We start from the raw sequence: 17,357 nt of genomic DNA on the forward strand, positions 1-17,357 counted from the left end.
TTTTCAATACATTTTTATTTTATTGTAGATAGCTTACAGAAGCTTACATTCTAGAAGTGGTGCAATTTCAAACATCTAAGTTGCACGTCTCAATACATTTATTCTTAAGAATTGAAATTTAAACTTTCAACCATCTTTATTTATGTATATAGTTATGTGAGATCCATTATTCAATTCAAGTCTTGCAAGCTGGAAGAGGAGAACCACACAAACACTTGTTATGAGCATAACAATACTCATCAAACCTTCTCAAGTTATCACCTTGTGGAATTTGACCACACAAATTATTGTAGCTCACGTTGAAATTATGCAGAAACTTCAGTCCCGTCAGTGCCTCCGGCAGTGTACCATAGATTTTATTGTTCCTCAAATCCAGAGAATTCAAGTTCGCTGACAACCCAACTTTCCCAATATCAAAAGCCAGCGAGTTCCTTGCCAGCACTATCTTCTGAGTGTTTTTGTTTGAACCAAACAACACCGAAGCATCACCCGCCAATGAGTTCCGTGACAAGTCCACAAATGAAAGGTTCAGTTTCGCAAGGGATGCTGGAATGTTGCCGGAGAGACTGTTTCTCGAAAGAGTTAGGACTGTAAATGTATCTGGAAACGAGCCGTAGGATTCCGGTATAGAGCCGGAGAGTTGGTTTCCGTCGAAGGTGATTCCGACGAGGTTAGGGAGAGAGGAGAGAGTGTCAGGGAGGGGACCGCTGAGTTTGTTGTAAGAGAAGTCCAGAGTTAAGAGGCTTTTGATTTGTGAGAGGGTGTTGGGTATCACGCCGGTGAGGTTGTTGTGGCTGAGGTAGAGGTACCGGAGTTTGGTAAGGCTGGAGATTGACGACGGGATAGTACCGACGAGGTTTGGTATGCGGGAGAGAGATAGTAAGAAGAGGAAAGGGAGATTTGTGATGGAGGGTGGAATGGAGACGGGTTGAGGGAGGTCGAGGTCGGAGAGATCGAGGTCGTTAACGCGGTAGGTTTGTGTGTCGGTGTCGCATGAAACACCGGACCATGTGCCGTTACAGCAGTCGGTGGTTGGATCCCATGAAGAGAGTTTGGTTGGGTTGCCGAATTCTTTCTTGATTTGGAGAAGGGCTTTTTTGTCATCTGGATTGCATCTTTCTGAGAGTGATGGAAGGAAGAGATTTGCGGTTAGGGTTAGAAGTAGAAGTAGTATGCATGAGGGGAAGTTCTGCATGGTTGAAGATATCATCTTGTTATGTTTCTTCCTTTCTGTTGCTTGTTGATGGGGTATATATATAGGTTTATATGTGTCATATGAAGATAAGATGTTGCATTATTAAATTAAATATAATAGTTTTTATATTTTTAAGAGGCATGAATATTGTCTTTGTGACTGCTCGTTTGAAAGCATTTCATTTTATGGTCAAATACTGTTGGCTAGCTTGCATTTAACTTTATTGTCAAATATTGTTGCTCGGCTAGCTTGCAATCAACTCAAGATGAGAAATCTATGAAATTGAAACACTTTTGTGCGGTATGATATTCGTTTGGAAACATGGACAAGGATAGCTTCAGGGAGATACGGGATATTGATACCCTCGGCGGCCAAAACATTAGCAGTCATGTGTGCAGCCAAAAAGTGGCCCTTGGACTGATTAATTAAAATGAATTGAAAATTCTATTTAAAAAAAAATCTATTACAATAATTATATTTTCATTCAAATATGATATTTTCAACAATTTATTTCACATTGTCTATTTAATTTACTCTTTAATAATTAATTATGTTGTAACTTTTATTTGCATTCGTAAATTATTTTTGATATTTTAATTTTATATTTTGGATTATATGTGTTTTTTTCTTTTAAATAAACTAATTATGATTTTAGTGTATCAAAATTTTATTAAAAATTTGGCCTCTCTAAATCTTTACTAATAATTTTAATTTTTATCTTTTTACCAAGTTTTATATTATATGTTTCAAATGTTAATATTTAAGATTAAATTGTAACATATAATATAAAATTTATGTTAATTATTTAATTTTAATCACGTAAACAATTTATTTATTTAATTTTATTTATCCATTTTTTTAATTTTAAATTTATAATTTTATATACACTATTATAAATAATCTCATAATTTTAATTATTAAATTTTATGTTATATGTTCCAATTATAATAATATTTTAAACATTATATATTCCAAATTATAATTTAATTATACATAAATTTAAAATTTTATATGTTCCATTGTAATTATTTTAATTTTATAATTGGAACATATATAATTAAAATTAAAATTATATAATTAAAATACATGTTATATTACATCTTTCAATTTAATCTCTAATTTTTCGAACATATAATATAAAATTTTGCTAAATGATAAAAACTAAAATTAGTAACAAAAATTTAGAGAGGTCAAATTTTTTAAATTAAGATACATACTAAAAATAAAAATCAATCTATTTAAAAGAACAATCAATATTTAATCCAAAATATAAATTAATAGCAAAAATTTCGAAAGGCTAAAATTTTTAAATAAATTAGATGTACTAAAAATAAAAATTAGTCTATTTAAAAGAACAAAGTAATATTTAATTCAAAATATAAAATTAAAATATCAAAAATATAATGTCTATAAATTGTGACTTGTAAGTAAAAGTTACGACATAATCAATTACTAAAGGCTAAAATAAATAGAATAGACAATGTACAATAAATTATTGAGAATAGGATTTAAGAATAATTATCGTAATTATTTCCTTTTTAAAAATAGAATTTTAAATTCATTTCAATTAATCAATCAAGGGTCACTCTGCATACATGGCTGCTATTGTATTTTCTGCTGAGGGTCTATATTCATATTTGATCTTAACCCTTTTAAATATTTTTTCAGTCAAATATGATCAGACCGTGCATCGCATGCCGAATGAGACATACTTGGATGTTGATGTGTTAATCTTGTAGTTTCATTCCGCTCTATCGCATCAGAAGCTCTCACTGTCGCATTAGAGAACTCAATCCCTCGTCACACATATTTATTTTCTACCTCAGATCATGGTGTTATATGTGGGTATCGAACTCATGATTTTCACAAAATTCTACATCAGATTCATCTCGTTTGAATGTCGCATTTCACCAGCAACGATCTCACACACTTTGCGATATCATAGTCACCTCCTGAGCACCTACCTTGATGTCATCAAAAAACCTCTTTGTTTCCCCCGTTAGTGGAGGATTGTTTGGTAAGGAAGAGTCGAACAAGAAACATTTAGTAGAGAGTTCCTCGAATCCTCGGACACTAGAAGTAAAATTGAAGAAAGAAAAGTTTATCCTAGGGTTTTGAGATAATGTGAAGTTTGAAGGGATCTCTAAACGAAGGTTCCGTTAGTGGTGACCGCTGGCATGGACCATTACACATTATCAAGTATCGTTACAAATAACAGAAGTTTTTGCAACATCATGTATGCCAGCTTATTTTTAAGATTAGGGTTGGGCACAAAAGTCCTCTTACCATATGGAGGAAGGAGTCTTGAGGCGTTCAATGACTTCATTACTCATACTTGTAGTACTAAAGAGTTGTCTGTTTCCATTAGAGAAGGAAGAAACAATAGGACAGTGAAGGTTTGTTTCTTAGTGGTACGTTGTGAAAGTGTTTACAATTGCATCTTGGAAGAATTTTCCTTGTAGTGTTGGACACGGTAGCCTCCAGCGTCTGAAAAGGGGCAGGGTGGGACATATATATTAGAGGGTGTGGGCCTAAACCCTTGGCCCGCTCCACACTAAAATGCAGGAAAAACTGGCATGCCAAATGGGTTGGACCCGTTTTACCACCCTTATTGGTGATGACACTTGTGCCTTCTTTATCAAGACACGGATATGCTTCTTTCGGGTTCGACGTATTACTCTTTCCTAGACCCACATCTTTTTCCGGTGCGGAAGCACCTTCGGTCAAATCAGAGGGATGAGTAGGCTTAATCTTGGCTAATGCCTTCTTCATTTTGATTATATCTTGGATGACACCCATGATATCAGTAAAACATAATGTAAAAACAATTAATCCATATACTAAGACGACAACGGAATACAATAATAAATTAACTCCAACTCCTTACCAAAAATCTCTCTTCTTTCTTGACTACTGACCGCCTCTACTAGCAATTGCACTTCCACATATCGTCTCTTTTGTCAGGACACAGATACATCTAAAGGTTTGACCACTTCTCTCCCATAAAGCAACAAGGTCGACCTTCAAGCCTTCTTCTTTCGACTTCAACTCCTATGGTGGAATCACATAATTGTTTGGAGTCTCTAAGAATGATTATAATTTAAATACTTGAGAAATTTGTCCTCACATATGGGAAACTTGATCCAGAGGGCAGGAAAGTAGCATTTAAGGAGAACAAACAAACTTGAGTATGCATCACGACTCTAAGGGATGACTAAAATATACCGGTATTTGAAGTTCTCCAAGCTATAAAAAAGTCAAAATTTGTCTTTGCTTGACAAAATGAAAGCACTACTTTCCCTCGCTCTTCCTGGGAAAAAGTGTGTTGCACGTGGAACAAGTGAAATAATAACTTCAGAGTCAGAAGTCATCCCATGTCCTCGTAGTAGTATTGAAATACCATTATATATGGCCAAGTTACCAGATTTAGTTGAGATGGGGAAATTTGAGATGATTCAGAACCCCCACTTTAAAGTTGTTAAAGGGAAGTTTGAAACCCATCCAGGAAGCACTCGAGAAGAGGCAATGAACATCCATCAAAGGAGCTGCATAACCTCTTATTGGGATTCATATGAGAAACGGACCAGTCATAAGATAGACCCACATCTCGTTAAGCATTTTCCAACCTACACGCCTCATTAAAGATGGTGGTCGTGCTCAATACCTCTCCTCCCATACAGGGATATTGATCAACATCGACGAGAAGTTAGAGATTTTGTTTCCTTCTCCGAATCATTGACAACACAAAAAATCACGACCATGAGTTCTAGACTGGCCACGATATTCAAGATACTTCTTGATCTCGTCGTCACTGGGATCTTGATATATACCGAAATATCGTTATTTTGAGTATATAATTGTGACACTTATCGATTCTATTCTTATAGTTTTTGTAATAAAATCCCAACTTTTGTGTAAATATTCGTATACTTGAGTTTTCATTCGTTTTATGTATTGTTTAGTAGTTTTTCCTTTGTTTTATAGGTATTTATGCATATCGGAGTCTCGAGGAATAAAGTTTCGAAGGCACGACTTTGATTATGCAATTTTGGAGCAATAAAATGGAAATTCTGGAGAAACTCGCTAAGCAGACTCCCAACGCGCTTCCACGGGCAAGAATCAGAGATGCAGAGTTTTCCTGAGCTTGCTTAGCGAAGTCAGCTCGCTAAGCGAGATTACTGTTACTGTACTAGATATTTAGGAGTAAAGTGTAGCTCGCTTAGCCAACTGAGCTTGCTAAGTGAACCTGCGCATAATTTTGTTTATATTCTTTCATTTGAGACATTTCTAGGTTATGGTTTTTGGGTTTTTTTGTCCTAAACTCCATCAACTTCATTCTTTGGTAGATTTAGGTTAGAAAATAAATATGGAGCTTGCATTTGGATGATTAGAGGTGGATTGAGCGTCGAACGGAGCTGATAAATCGGGAGATTTTCGGTTCATTTCTCTTCCTCTTTGTGTTTTCTCTTATAGTTGGGTTTTATGTATGTATTTACTTTAAACTCATGTATATTTGTCGCCCATGGCGTTATATAAAACTTGCTTTACAAATCTGTGTTGATTGTTGTCCTGGATTTTTTCTCTGTGCTCGGGATTTGGGTTACTTTAGAGATAAACTTCTTGAATCCTTATCTAAGATGATTATCTGTTAGTTTCTGAACTCTGAAGATAGATTTAGAGCTAACATTCACTGTGGGTATCTATCCTTAATGCTTTCGTGTTTGAGTGGGACGCGAGAGATCACTGATGCGAGAATACAGATGTTCTCGCAACTTTGCGTTAAAGATAACCTTGGTTGTGAGTTGATCTCGTAGGTGCTCTAGAGATGGACAGTGATGTGAGAGATACGTGATGACATAGACGAGTATCGTAGGTTGAGTATAACTGTTCGATAAGTTTAAGTTTGTGAGAAGTAGATCATATGCAATGCTTGATAAATCTTATCTTTCCGAAGAATGAATTATTTGTATGTTCATATTTAATTTTCTATTTTTATACTTTTATTCATTCAAACCCAAGCTCGAAACTATATAAACTGTTGAATGGCATTCCACCATCTCTGTGGACACGATAAATCCCAGAGTAATATTTCCAAATATTTTATTGCTTGTGGCTATGCCTGCTTCAACAGATCTCAGTAGTTAACTTCTCTAAAAGACTTAAAATAACGCAAACCCTTAAGTCACTTTGGTAATCCTATGAGTTCACCACAGGCACTTCGGGGAAAGATAAATCGTGTCCAACCTCCCTAATGTAAAGTCTAAATAGGTTATCCTACCTGGGATCCTCTAGATCTTTGTCTCCCTGAGGACCAAAGGATTCATCATTACCATAATAACTCCTTCTAGAATCTTAACCATCATTATTCAGTATAATGTTGGCAGATGGTGTAATCGTCAGAGGAACTGTGTCTAGTACCATTGGGTGAATCACTACGGTTCCCGAAGAGACATCACTTATTTCATCCTTGTTAGACAAGTCCACAGAATTCATGTTTAGGATTCTTGGGTTGGACATGACTAAAGAGATAATAAGAGCAACAAGAGTGAGATAAATAGAGAATGAAATATTACCTTAGACAGGCTTTGAGGGAAGAAGCAAATAAGATGATAAGAAACCACTTAGAGACTCAAGAATGGTGAAGGAAACTGAAAGAGAGAGAGAGAGAGAGAGAGAGAGAGAGAGAGAGAGATGAACCGATCAAACAAGTATAACTTGAATCCAAAGAAGAAAAAATTGAAATTTCCTAGATTTGAGCAAGAAGGTGAAAAAATCATTCGCAATAATGGGCTACCTTATATAAGAAGGAGAGAGAGAGAGAGAGAGAGAGAGAGAGAGAGAGAGAGAGAGAGAGAGAGAGAGAGAGAGAGAGAGAGAGAGAGAGAGAGAGAGAGAGAGAGAGAGAGAGAGAGAGAGAGAGAGAGGGAGGGGGGAGACAAATCTACGACCCATAATGAAAAAATTCTTAGAAGATATGGAAAACCAACCTTGAGATCACAACGACACTCAAAGGCACTCTAATGCACTCTAAGCATTATCACCACTCCCTAGCCTAGTGACCTGAAGCCACAAGTAAGAATTACGGTACAAAACGTTTTAATGATGAGTCTGTCATTTTTTCAAGACTACCTAATCTCACTCACCATACATGTAGACTACCTAATCTAACTCACCGAACTTTTTCACTTCCACCGTTGTAGTGCAAGGATTCTCCTGTGGAGCACAAGGTGAAATAGAGAGTGGCCCGAGAACCTCAATTCCAGTGTTTCCAAACAACTGCAAGAACTTGGGGACAATTGTATTGGGTCGGACAGAGGCCCGGAGCAACAAATTCAATCACAAATGCTAAGTCCAAAACTTTTCCAAGAAACACAAAGGGACGGAGAGAGCTTCATTGAGACGAAGCCAATTAGTTACAATCAAATGACTTAGATAAACCTTTCCACGCGTTGAATACAAGTATTATCTCATTTTCACCCTAAAATTATATCTACGAAATTTCACAGACTTGAATGTTAGAGTGCTAAATTTGCAGGTCCTCCTTACTCTATCGTATTAGAAGCTCTCACTCTTGCACCATTCATTCTCTCATTATGCACATTTCTTGTTCCAGTTAGAAGATTTCTCTAGAGAATTCACGTTATTTTACACATTAATAAATATGAGAATTTTATGATCTCTTAAATTTTGTTTAGTATAAAAAACATTACATCAATTAATTAATAGTCGTTGTTTCGCTAAATAATGGTCTTTGTTCACCTAAATATTAATGTTAATGTCATTGCTTTCATCATAACAGATAGAGATAGTATTTAATGGTTAGTGAAGTCATATTATAAAACTCTATCTTCTTTTTTGAAACTTCTCTCCGCACCATGTTTTCAAGATTTAAGATCGAAGCACCGTGATCCTTTTTATGCATAACCTTTTCCATTTTCTCAGTAATTAAGAGGCATGAATAATAGTCTTAGTGACAACTCATTTGAAAAATATTTCATTTCATTGTCAAATATGTCTAATATTGCATGCTAGCTTACCGTCAACTCACCTCAAAAAAAAAAAAAATATATATATATATATATATATATATATATATATATATATATATATATATATATATATATATATATATATATATATATATATATAGATGAGGGATCAAATTACACCCAAGAGTTACACCACGAGTTACACTCGTTCAATAACTACATCTCGAATTACTATTTTTTAAATTTAACCGTTAGATTGAAACATAATATCATATAGATCATACCTATAAAGTTTGAGTTTAATCTATAACGATTTACTATGTCATTGAATTACATCAAAATTAACGTTATATGAAAGTTCATTTTGACGTTAATCTTTGGATATCTTGATGATATAGTAAATCATTATAGATTAAGCTCAAACTTTATAGGTATGATCTATATGATATTATGTTTCAATCGAACGGTTGAATTTAAAAAATATTAATTCGAGATGTGGTTATTGAACGAGTGTAACTCGTGGTGTAACTCTTCGGGTGTAATTTGATCCCTCCTCATATATATATATATATATATATATATATATATATATATATATATATATATATATATATATATATATATATATATATATATATATATATATATATATATATATATATATATATATATATATATATATATATAGAGGAGGGTTATATTGACTCCAAGAGTAAGTGTTGAACACTTACTCCAAATCTTAACCATTGATTTTCATTAATCTAACGGTTTTAATTGATCATTTAATTTAATTATATTTGGAAATATTTTTCAACATAAAAAATTAATTAAAGCTGTTAGATTAATGAAAATCAATGGTTAAGATTTGGAGTAAGTGTTCAGCACTTACTCTTGAAGTCAATGTAACCCTCCTTTTATATATATATATATATATATATATATATATATATGGGGACGACTCAAGTGAGAACACTTGGTTATTATGAGAAATGAGAACAATGAATCACGACCATTAAATTTGATTTTAATGGACTGGATTGGTTTCTCTTTCTAAGATCCAGTCCATTAAATATTAAGGATCTTAGAAAGAGAAACCAATCCAGTCCATTAAAATCAAATTTAATGGTCGTGATTCATTGTTTTCATTTCTCATAATAACTAAGTGTTCTCACTTGAGTCGTCCCCTATATATATATATATATATATATATATATATATATATATATATATATATATATATATATATATATATATATATATATATATATATATATATATATATATATATATATATATATATATATAGAGAGAGAGAGAGAGGTACTGATACGTTAATAAATAAATAAAGTATTTTTATAAAATGTAAACGTTAGGTTCACAATAAAATATCACTATTATAAGTTTAAAAAATAACAAATAATGTTAAGATACATTAAGGAAGAAACTAAATACATGAATATACTATATTTATATTTGAGAAAATCATAAATTTCACTCGAAAACGAATAATGTTAAAAAAATAAAGTATCACGAGTACGATACGTGTACTCAGTACGGGGGTGAGAAAACACACACACACTCTAAAATACATTTTCAAATTGTTTTTATCAAAGAAAATATTTTCAAAAACATCATGAAATTGTGCCAGATGAATTGGAAACTGTCAATATAGCGACGGATAAAATTTTGACATATCTAATCGATTAGCAAGTTTTTCTAATCGATTAGCTAAGATCAAAATTGAGTCTCAAGCGATTAGGACAACGCCTTAATGATGTGCAACGACTAGATATCTTTTCCTTCTTTTTTGAACTTACAATCGATTATATTTAAAACTTCTAATCGACTGTAAACATGTGTCAATCGATTAGATTGTCATAAAATGCATTTATTTGAAATTCCTTTTTGAGCCAACCTCTAGCCTATAAATAAAGCTTCATTTTCCCCATTTCATTTTATCTAGAATCATATTTTGACATAACTCCCTCCCTCTCTCTCTCTCCCTCTCTCTCTCTCTCTCCTTATCTCTCTCTAAACTATTTTTTTACTTTCTCTCACTAAATACTTTAGTCTTACTGCCTTTGTGAGAAAAGTCATTTTGTGAGTGAGAATAAAGTGTAATTCTAGAAGGGTAGAATTGTAAAATTCATCAAGAGTTTGTTTTATACCTTGGTTGAATATTGTCCAATTAAAAATTATTCGTTTGGGAAAGAAGCTAAACACGTAAAATCATTGATTTCGGGATTGTGCAATCAAGCCCGTGTTTAGGTTCAAGATTAACCTATGGTAAAATCTCTTTAGGTTATTGGTCAGCTCGTGGTAAAACCAAGATTAGGTTAAAGCTTAGCCCGTGGTAAAAGTTTGGATAAGGTCGTGGATTAGCTCGGTATTAAAATCTCACAGGCTATTGGTTAGCCCGTGTAAAACAAAGGTTTGAAGTTCATGAGATCAACACGTGATAAAAGCTTGCAACATTTAAGAATTTGAAGACTAACAACTCCAAGATTCTTGTTTGTGGAGAAAAGATTAACCACTTCAATCTACCGTATGAAAAAGAGACTAACCGCTTCGATATGCTATTTGGAATAGAAGACTAATATGACCATATTCTGAAGTCTTTTGTTGTTTGGTGGGAGGTCAATCATATTTCCTTGAATAAGGGGGTTAGTGAGTACAACCTATTAAAAGCTCTCAAGTTTAGTGGAAACTCTCAAGACCAGTTCTTGCGGAGAGGAGTAAGTCATTTTATCTTTGACTGAACCTCTATAACTCTCGGTGTCTTCTCTTTTTCTTAACACATTAATTTTCCACCATTTATTTTCTACAAAGTTATTTTTCGCTGCTAATTATTTAAAATATTTTAAACATTGATTTTACTTCGCAAAGTTTTTCAAAACCACTTTTTCTGGACCACACAATTCACTCCCTCTTGTGTGTGAAGTCTCAAGTCTAACTCTTATTTAAGGGCTAATCGTCTCAGGAGGAAGATGACTTTGGACAAATCTTTTCTAAATACACCACCTCTTTTTAATGATAGTAGATTTGATATTTGGCAAGCTAGATTTATAATTTTTCTTTAAAGCATAAATCATGAATTGTGGAAAATAATAGTCAGTGATCCGTTTATCCCTACTCGTCAAGTAAATGATGAAGTAATAGATAAACCCGATTCCCTTTGGGTCGAAGAGGAAAAGAGAAAATTTGAGATAAATTTTAAAACTAAGAGCGATATAACAACGTCTCTAGATGATAGCAAATTTTACCATGTTATCATTGCAATACCGCCATAGAAATATGAGATACTCTTGAAATAATATATGGAGTTTCTCCAAGTATCGAACAAGAGAATATGAACATGCAAGGCAAAGATGATGAAGATCCAATCATGGATGTTTTTTCTAAATTTATAAATATTGGAAATTTTGTTAGAAATTGTATTACCAACAAATATCTAAGAATTAATAATTGAAAATTTAATCCAATTCTTAAATCAAAAGATAGGAGCCTTCGTGAATTTCAGGAAAAATCAAGAAAGAAGGAAATTGTAGAAAAGTTGAAAAATCTAGTTCAATTACTTAAAGATGAAGGAATCTAATATGAAGAATCATCATCCTCAGCGCACTCTTATCATACAACTCATATGCAATCCTTCGAAAGAACATACTCAGTAGTTAAACGATCCTCAAAAGATTCATCATCCAATGAAGGACCATCTTATTCAAGGAATAACAAAGAAGATGAAGAAGTTTCTTTAACACTCAAACAAAGAAGAGGAGAAGAGAATTTAATCTCGGGGAGAAATATGAAGGAATCCTCTTCCAACGAAGAAGGTGAAATTTGCTTAAAAGAATCCTACGATGGAGATATTATTCCAGGTATCAAACCATCTTATGCTCAACTATTTTGAATGAGTGGTCAATTAGAGGAAGAAAATGCTAAACTGGGAGAGTGTACCCTTTGTCTTAAGGAATCCTTAAGATATCTTAAGGAAATCAATAGTTCTTTCAAGATAGAGATAATTAAGCTTAGAACTTCGAAAGAAGAATGTAAGCACTGTGAGTCTCTTATAAAAGAAGTAATTGATTTACTTGAAACCCTAGGAAAATTTACCCAAGGAAAAAAGAAGCTTGACCAAATTTTATCTAGTCAAATATCCTCCATAAATGAAAACGGTCAAAAATAACATGTTAAGAATTGTTGAGTAAAATCAAGAAAAATCGAGCACCTTAATTCACCCTCTCTTAGGTTGCATCTCATAGTTACATATATTGCTTTAGCAAGCAACTGACACAAAATTTTAAGCAACTAGATCTCCAAGTGTATATGTTTCAGTGCTAAAGAAAGTTAAGCAACAAAACTAATACATTTAGGTAGGAACTAAGCAACATGCATTGGAGATGCTTTAAGACATGCACTATTGGTGTATTAAGAGAAGAAAAGGTTGTTGAAAGGCAAAGTCACTCTTTTGTAGATAAATTCATTAACGAGAGGAAGTCACCTCCTGTTCTTACAAAATCATTACCTTTAAATTCGGGTCCACCATCTAGCTCATCTTTATAACACTGATATCGAAAAGAGTGGGAGTGACATAATTGGTCTCATTTACTAATAGTTATGCTACTCTGCAGGATACGAGTTCAAGACGGACAATTGGCCTCAAATGTGAGTCTCAAGGCCTTTACTACGTCTTTGTGTCTTCTAAGATGATATGTCGCATATTCTCCACTCACTACCCATGCTCAGTTAAGTCATTTAAATTTTCACAAACTACAAAAGTTAGTGCAAAGTTTATTAAAATTATCTAATTTATATTGTGAGTCGTGTCAGTTAAGGAAACACATTTAAAAGAGAAAATTTAAACAGGATACCAACAAAAGAAAACTTATTTAAACAAAGGATCTTAGAGAAAATTCAACACTTGTTTTTTGAGTATCCAATGATATCAGATATTTGGTAAATGATTATGTCATGGTTGAAAACAATTACTCTTATGCATGATTATGCTTTGACACATTTTCAACAATTTGCAGGTATGTTCGGCAGTAAAAGAGTAAAGATGAAAAGATTTATCGTCACTTGATTTGCTTGCATCTGGACCATAAGAAAAAGGCGCAATGAAAAGATTTATCGTCATTTGATCTTGTTAAAATGCAGATTAACATGTTTCATTTACGCCATCAATCAATGGATTGTAAATCCTCGAGAAATAGATTTCCTGCAGTCAAATAGTAACTACAGGGTAATCTCAACCAGTTTATGCAAACTCGCGAGTTGACTCGTAGAATCAAACGAGTCAACGTCTCAAACTCCCATTGCCGTCCTGCGATTCAGGTGGAATCAAATGTGTCTATCGCGGTAAACTCGAACGAGTTATGCAACAAACTCGTTGGGGGAAAAACACTAGGCGGCGCTTTTCTTGGCAACTTGTTAATAAAAAGTCTAAATTTTCAAAATTAACTGGATTTGGGTCGGGTTCACTTAATATCCATAATCAATATTTATTACTCCCTCCGTCTCATAATAAGTGTCTCATTTGCATTTTTTTTCTTGTCTCAAATTAATTGTCTATTTACAATTCCAATGCATCAATCATTATTATTTTTCCACTATTATACCTCTATTTATTAACTTTCAAGTTATTCAACTACTATTAATAAACCAATACATCCAATCATTTTCTTAAAAACCGCGCATTGCTCAAATAAGACATTTATTATGAGACGGATGGCGTAATAATAATGAAAAGTTTACTAAAATACTAATTCACATTCACCCCTTCTTAAAATAGAGCCTAACGTTAGCCTAGATACCTGTTACTGCTTATTACTCCATTAATTTTTTCTCTACTGCAAATTTTTTAAAATTTCATTCTTTATACATGATGATTTTTGGGATGTGTATATAATTGTACACAAATAAATATATTTTTTTCTATCAGTAGTAGGATCGTTGATCCGTGCTAAGATCGCTGAGTTACAATTTTTCAATCTTCTACTGATAAACTCTAGAATTTTTAAACATTATCTCAACCATTTGATTGTTATGATTGTTTATATATGTTTATATATGTTTATTAAACTTTACAGTTAGACCGTTCAATTTTAATCCTAAGGCCCACAAAATACCGCCTGTGTTACAGTGTGCTTTCGAAGACATTGGTACTTGATTTGGTGTTTCAGTTTTTTATTCAAAGTTATTTTGATTGTGGTTGGTTCTAATTAAGGCGAGGTGACAGGAAGTTTAATTGACAGATGTGGAGAATTGCATCAGTGAGTTTGGAAGTAACTGCTATACTATGCATTTTAATTTTTTCTGTCTGAGTCGATTTCAGTGGAAATCTTGTTCTGTAATTTTGAAGTCTTTTATTTTTGCTCTGGTTCTGTTATCTGTATAACAAATTTCTATTATGAGTTTTACTTTTTGGATAACCTCATTATTAGCTTAATACTTGTGGTACTGCATTACTTTACATTTAGTTGTATTGTATTATAATGATCAATCATGACTTATGACTTAAACTTCAGACTGATATTTAAATATTTCTTTTGGCCTTTAAAAAAAAATAGCATAAGAAAAACATGAAGAGCACATAACATTTTTGCTGGATTGATTCAATTCTTGCAAGCGGGAAGAGGTGGACCACACAAGCACTTATTATGAGCATAACAATACTCATCAAACCTGTTGTATGGAATAGGACCACACAAGTTATTATAGCTCACATTCAACTTATGCAACCGCTGAAGCTTCGTCAGCTCCTCCGGCAGCCTACCGTATATTTTATTGTTCCTCAGATCCAACGCCTGCAAATTCTTCGACAACCCAACTTTCCCAATATCAAAAGCCAACTTGTTCCAACCAAGCAATATCTTAGCCTGAATCTCTTTCTCCGATCCAAATAACATCGAAGCGTCACCTTCCAACGCGTTCCGTGACAAGTCCACATACGCAAGGTTCAGTTTCCCCAGAGACGTAGGTATCTTCCCGGAGAGACGGTTTTGCGACATAGTCAACACGGTAAAAGACTTTGTAAACGATCCGTATGATTCCGGTATTGTTCCGGTGAGTTTGTTCCCGTCGAATGCTATTCCAACGAAGTTAGGGAGAGACGAGAGGATGTCAGGGAGAGGACCTGAGAGATTGTTGTAGGAGAAGTCGATGGTTATGAGGGTTTTGATCTGTGAGAAGGTGTTGGGTATCTCACCGGAAATATTGCACTGGGTGATATAGAGGTATTGAAGTTTGGAGAGGTTGGAGATTGATGGTGGGATAGGACCGACGAGATTGGGGATGCGGGAGATATAGAGGAAGGAGAGGAAAGGGAGGTTGATGATGGAGGGTGGAAAAGAGACAGGTTGAGGTAGGTCGAGGTTGGAGAGATCGAGGTAGTTGACGCGGTAGGTTAGTGTGTCGGTGTCGCATGAGACGCCTTCCCACCAAGTGCGGTTGCAGCAGTCGATGGTTGGATCCCATGAAGAGAGTTTAGTTGGGTTGCCAAGTTGTTTCTTGATTTGGAGGAGGGCATTTTTGTCATCTGGGTGACATTTTTCTGAGAGTGAAGATATGAAGTGGTTTGTGGTTAGAACTAAAAAGAGAAGTGATATGTATGAAAGAAATTGATGCAGGCTTGAAGATATCATCTTGTTCTACTTCTTTTTTTGAGCGGCTTGTTGCAGGCATATATTTATAGGCTTGTATGTGTGGATGTAGTAGCTACTAGCATAGTAGAATAGGATAAGATCTTGCATTATTCAATAACTGGTTTTTGTGACAGCTCATTTGAAAAATATTTTCCATTGTCAAATATTGCGTGCTTGAAGTCAACTCACTAATGTTTTTGTCATCTAGAAATTCATCACTAGAGCAAAACTATCAAATCTCAAAATTTCCGGTCAATTTTTCTTACCAGTACTTACAGCATGGAGAACTAGTTTTTATTATTTGAGAAATTTTGTGTGGGATCAATTGATCTAAGTAAAATCAATTTTATTTTAAGGGTGATTTCAATAAATTTATATTTGGTCCATCAATTATTAAGATTAATATTATTTAATGAAAAACAATATATTTTTGCACATTTTCGTGAAGCAATTTATACAAAAATTTAAATAACGAGAACACCTGGTATATCTACTCAGGTAATAAAAATATTAAGCTTCGGAACTTAAAATTTGCATGTGTATTAAGCAACCTCCATTGAAAATCTCTTACTTATCTAAAGAAATGTCCTAAACATGCAAGAATTACTTTTCAGACAAATATACTACATAGTGGCATATATTGCATACTACAACAAGATTGTTGAAGTGTAATTGCATTTTATTATGTAATCTAATTTATTGATCATGTGGAGTTGTTTGTGAGAAATGTTATTACTCCATCCGTGTTAAATTATAAGTTGTTTTGTGAGTTAGGCAATACTAAGCAAGATAAGTTGAGTTATGAGGAAGTTCATGTTGAGGAGAAAGATGCAAAGGTGAGATCTAACGTCAGGCAATGCCTTCGTAAGGTTGCAGATGGTCACTTCATAGTTGCTGTGAAAGTGTTGGGTCATCCGGTGCAGTCCACTATAATGCACAAACTATAAAAACTTTGGAGGCTAAAAACCCGTATAAACCACCTCCATCCATGCAAACCGCCTTGTTCTATGAAGCTCCTCTAGTAGCTGAAGTTGATAATATTTTCTGGTACATTAAATTATTTCTCAAAGGGACTTCATGTGGTAGACATGGTTTGTGAACACAATATTTATTGGATGTACACTACAAGAAAATGTTGATTTTGCAATGAATTTCTGCCAGGGGTAAAACCCCTCGCAAAATAAATGATGTAGCCATGGGTTAAACCGCTTGCAATGCAAGAAACGTAATAAAAAAAATGTTACGAGGGGCTACCCCTCGCAAAAGTTAAGGCAGGAAAACATTGAATTCCAGTTGTGCGTTTGAAAGGGTAACCCCGCGTAGTTCGGAAATTTGAATTTTGATATAAGGCGTTACAAGGGGTTGCCCCAGGAAGAAATAATGGCAAATAATGGCACGTAGAATTTTGCTTGGGAAGAGAAATGGTCGGACTGAGAAAGTGAAAGGCTCATAGTTGCAGTGTGGAGAAGGATTTTTTTTGGCATAGTGAAGGGTTTAACCCTTTGAAAACTCATGTTTTTCTTGTAGTGGTAC

At 33.9% G+C, this 17,357-nt stretch overlaps 2 protein-coding genes across 2 annotated transcripts; both read right to left on the reverse strand.

Moving 5' to 3' along the window:
* Positions 1-1,237, reverse strand: LOC131607725 (polygalacturonase inhibitor 2-like). Its single transcript, XM_058879694.1, has one exon. The coding sequence runs from the start codon at positions 1,208-1,210 to the stop codon at positions 176-178; it is 1,035 nt and encodes a 344-aa protein (XP_058735677.1). The 5' UTR covers positions 1,211-1,237; the 3' UTR covers positions 1-175.
* A 13,134-nt stretch (positions 1,238-14,371) lies between these two features.
* LOC131607726 (polygalacturonase inhibitor 2-like) lies at positions 14,372-15,849 on the reverse strand. The gene has a single exon (XM_058879695.1). The coding sequence runs from the start codon at positions 15,822-15,824 to the stop codon at positions 14,796-14,798; it is 1,029 nt and encodes a 342-aa protein (XP_058735678.1). The 5' UTR covers positions 15,825-15,849; the 3' UTR covers positions 14,372-14,795.
* Between the last annotated feature and the right edge of the window lie 1,508 nt (positions 15,850-17,357).

The sequence above is a fragment of the Vicia villosa genome, linkage group LG5, assembly GCF_029867415.1.
Source record: "Vicia villosa cultivar HV-30 ecotype Madison, WI linkage group LG5, Vvil1.0, whole genome shotgun sequence".
NCBI classification, from domain to species: domain Eukaryota; kingdom Viridiplantae; phylum Streptophyta; class Magnoliopsida; order Fabales; family Fabaceae; genus Vicia; species Vicia villosa.

Excerpts from the sequence above, each read along its gene's own strand:
- LOC131607725 (XM_058879694.1), bottom strand. The coding sequence starts at position 1,210 with ATGATATCTTCAACCATGCAGAACTTCCCCTCATGCATACTACTTCTA.
- LOC131607726 (XM_058879695.1), bottom strand. The coding sequence starts at position 15,824 with ATGATATCTTCAAGCCTGCATCAATTTCTTTCATACATATCACTTCTC.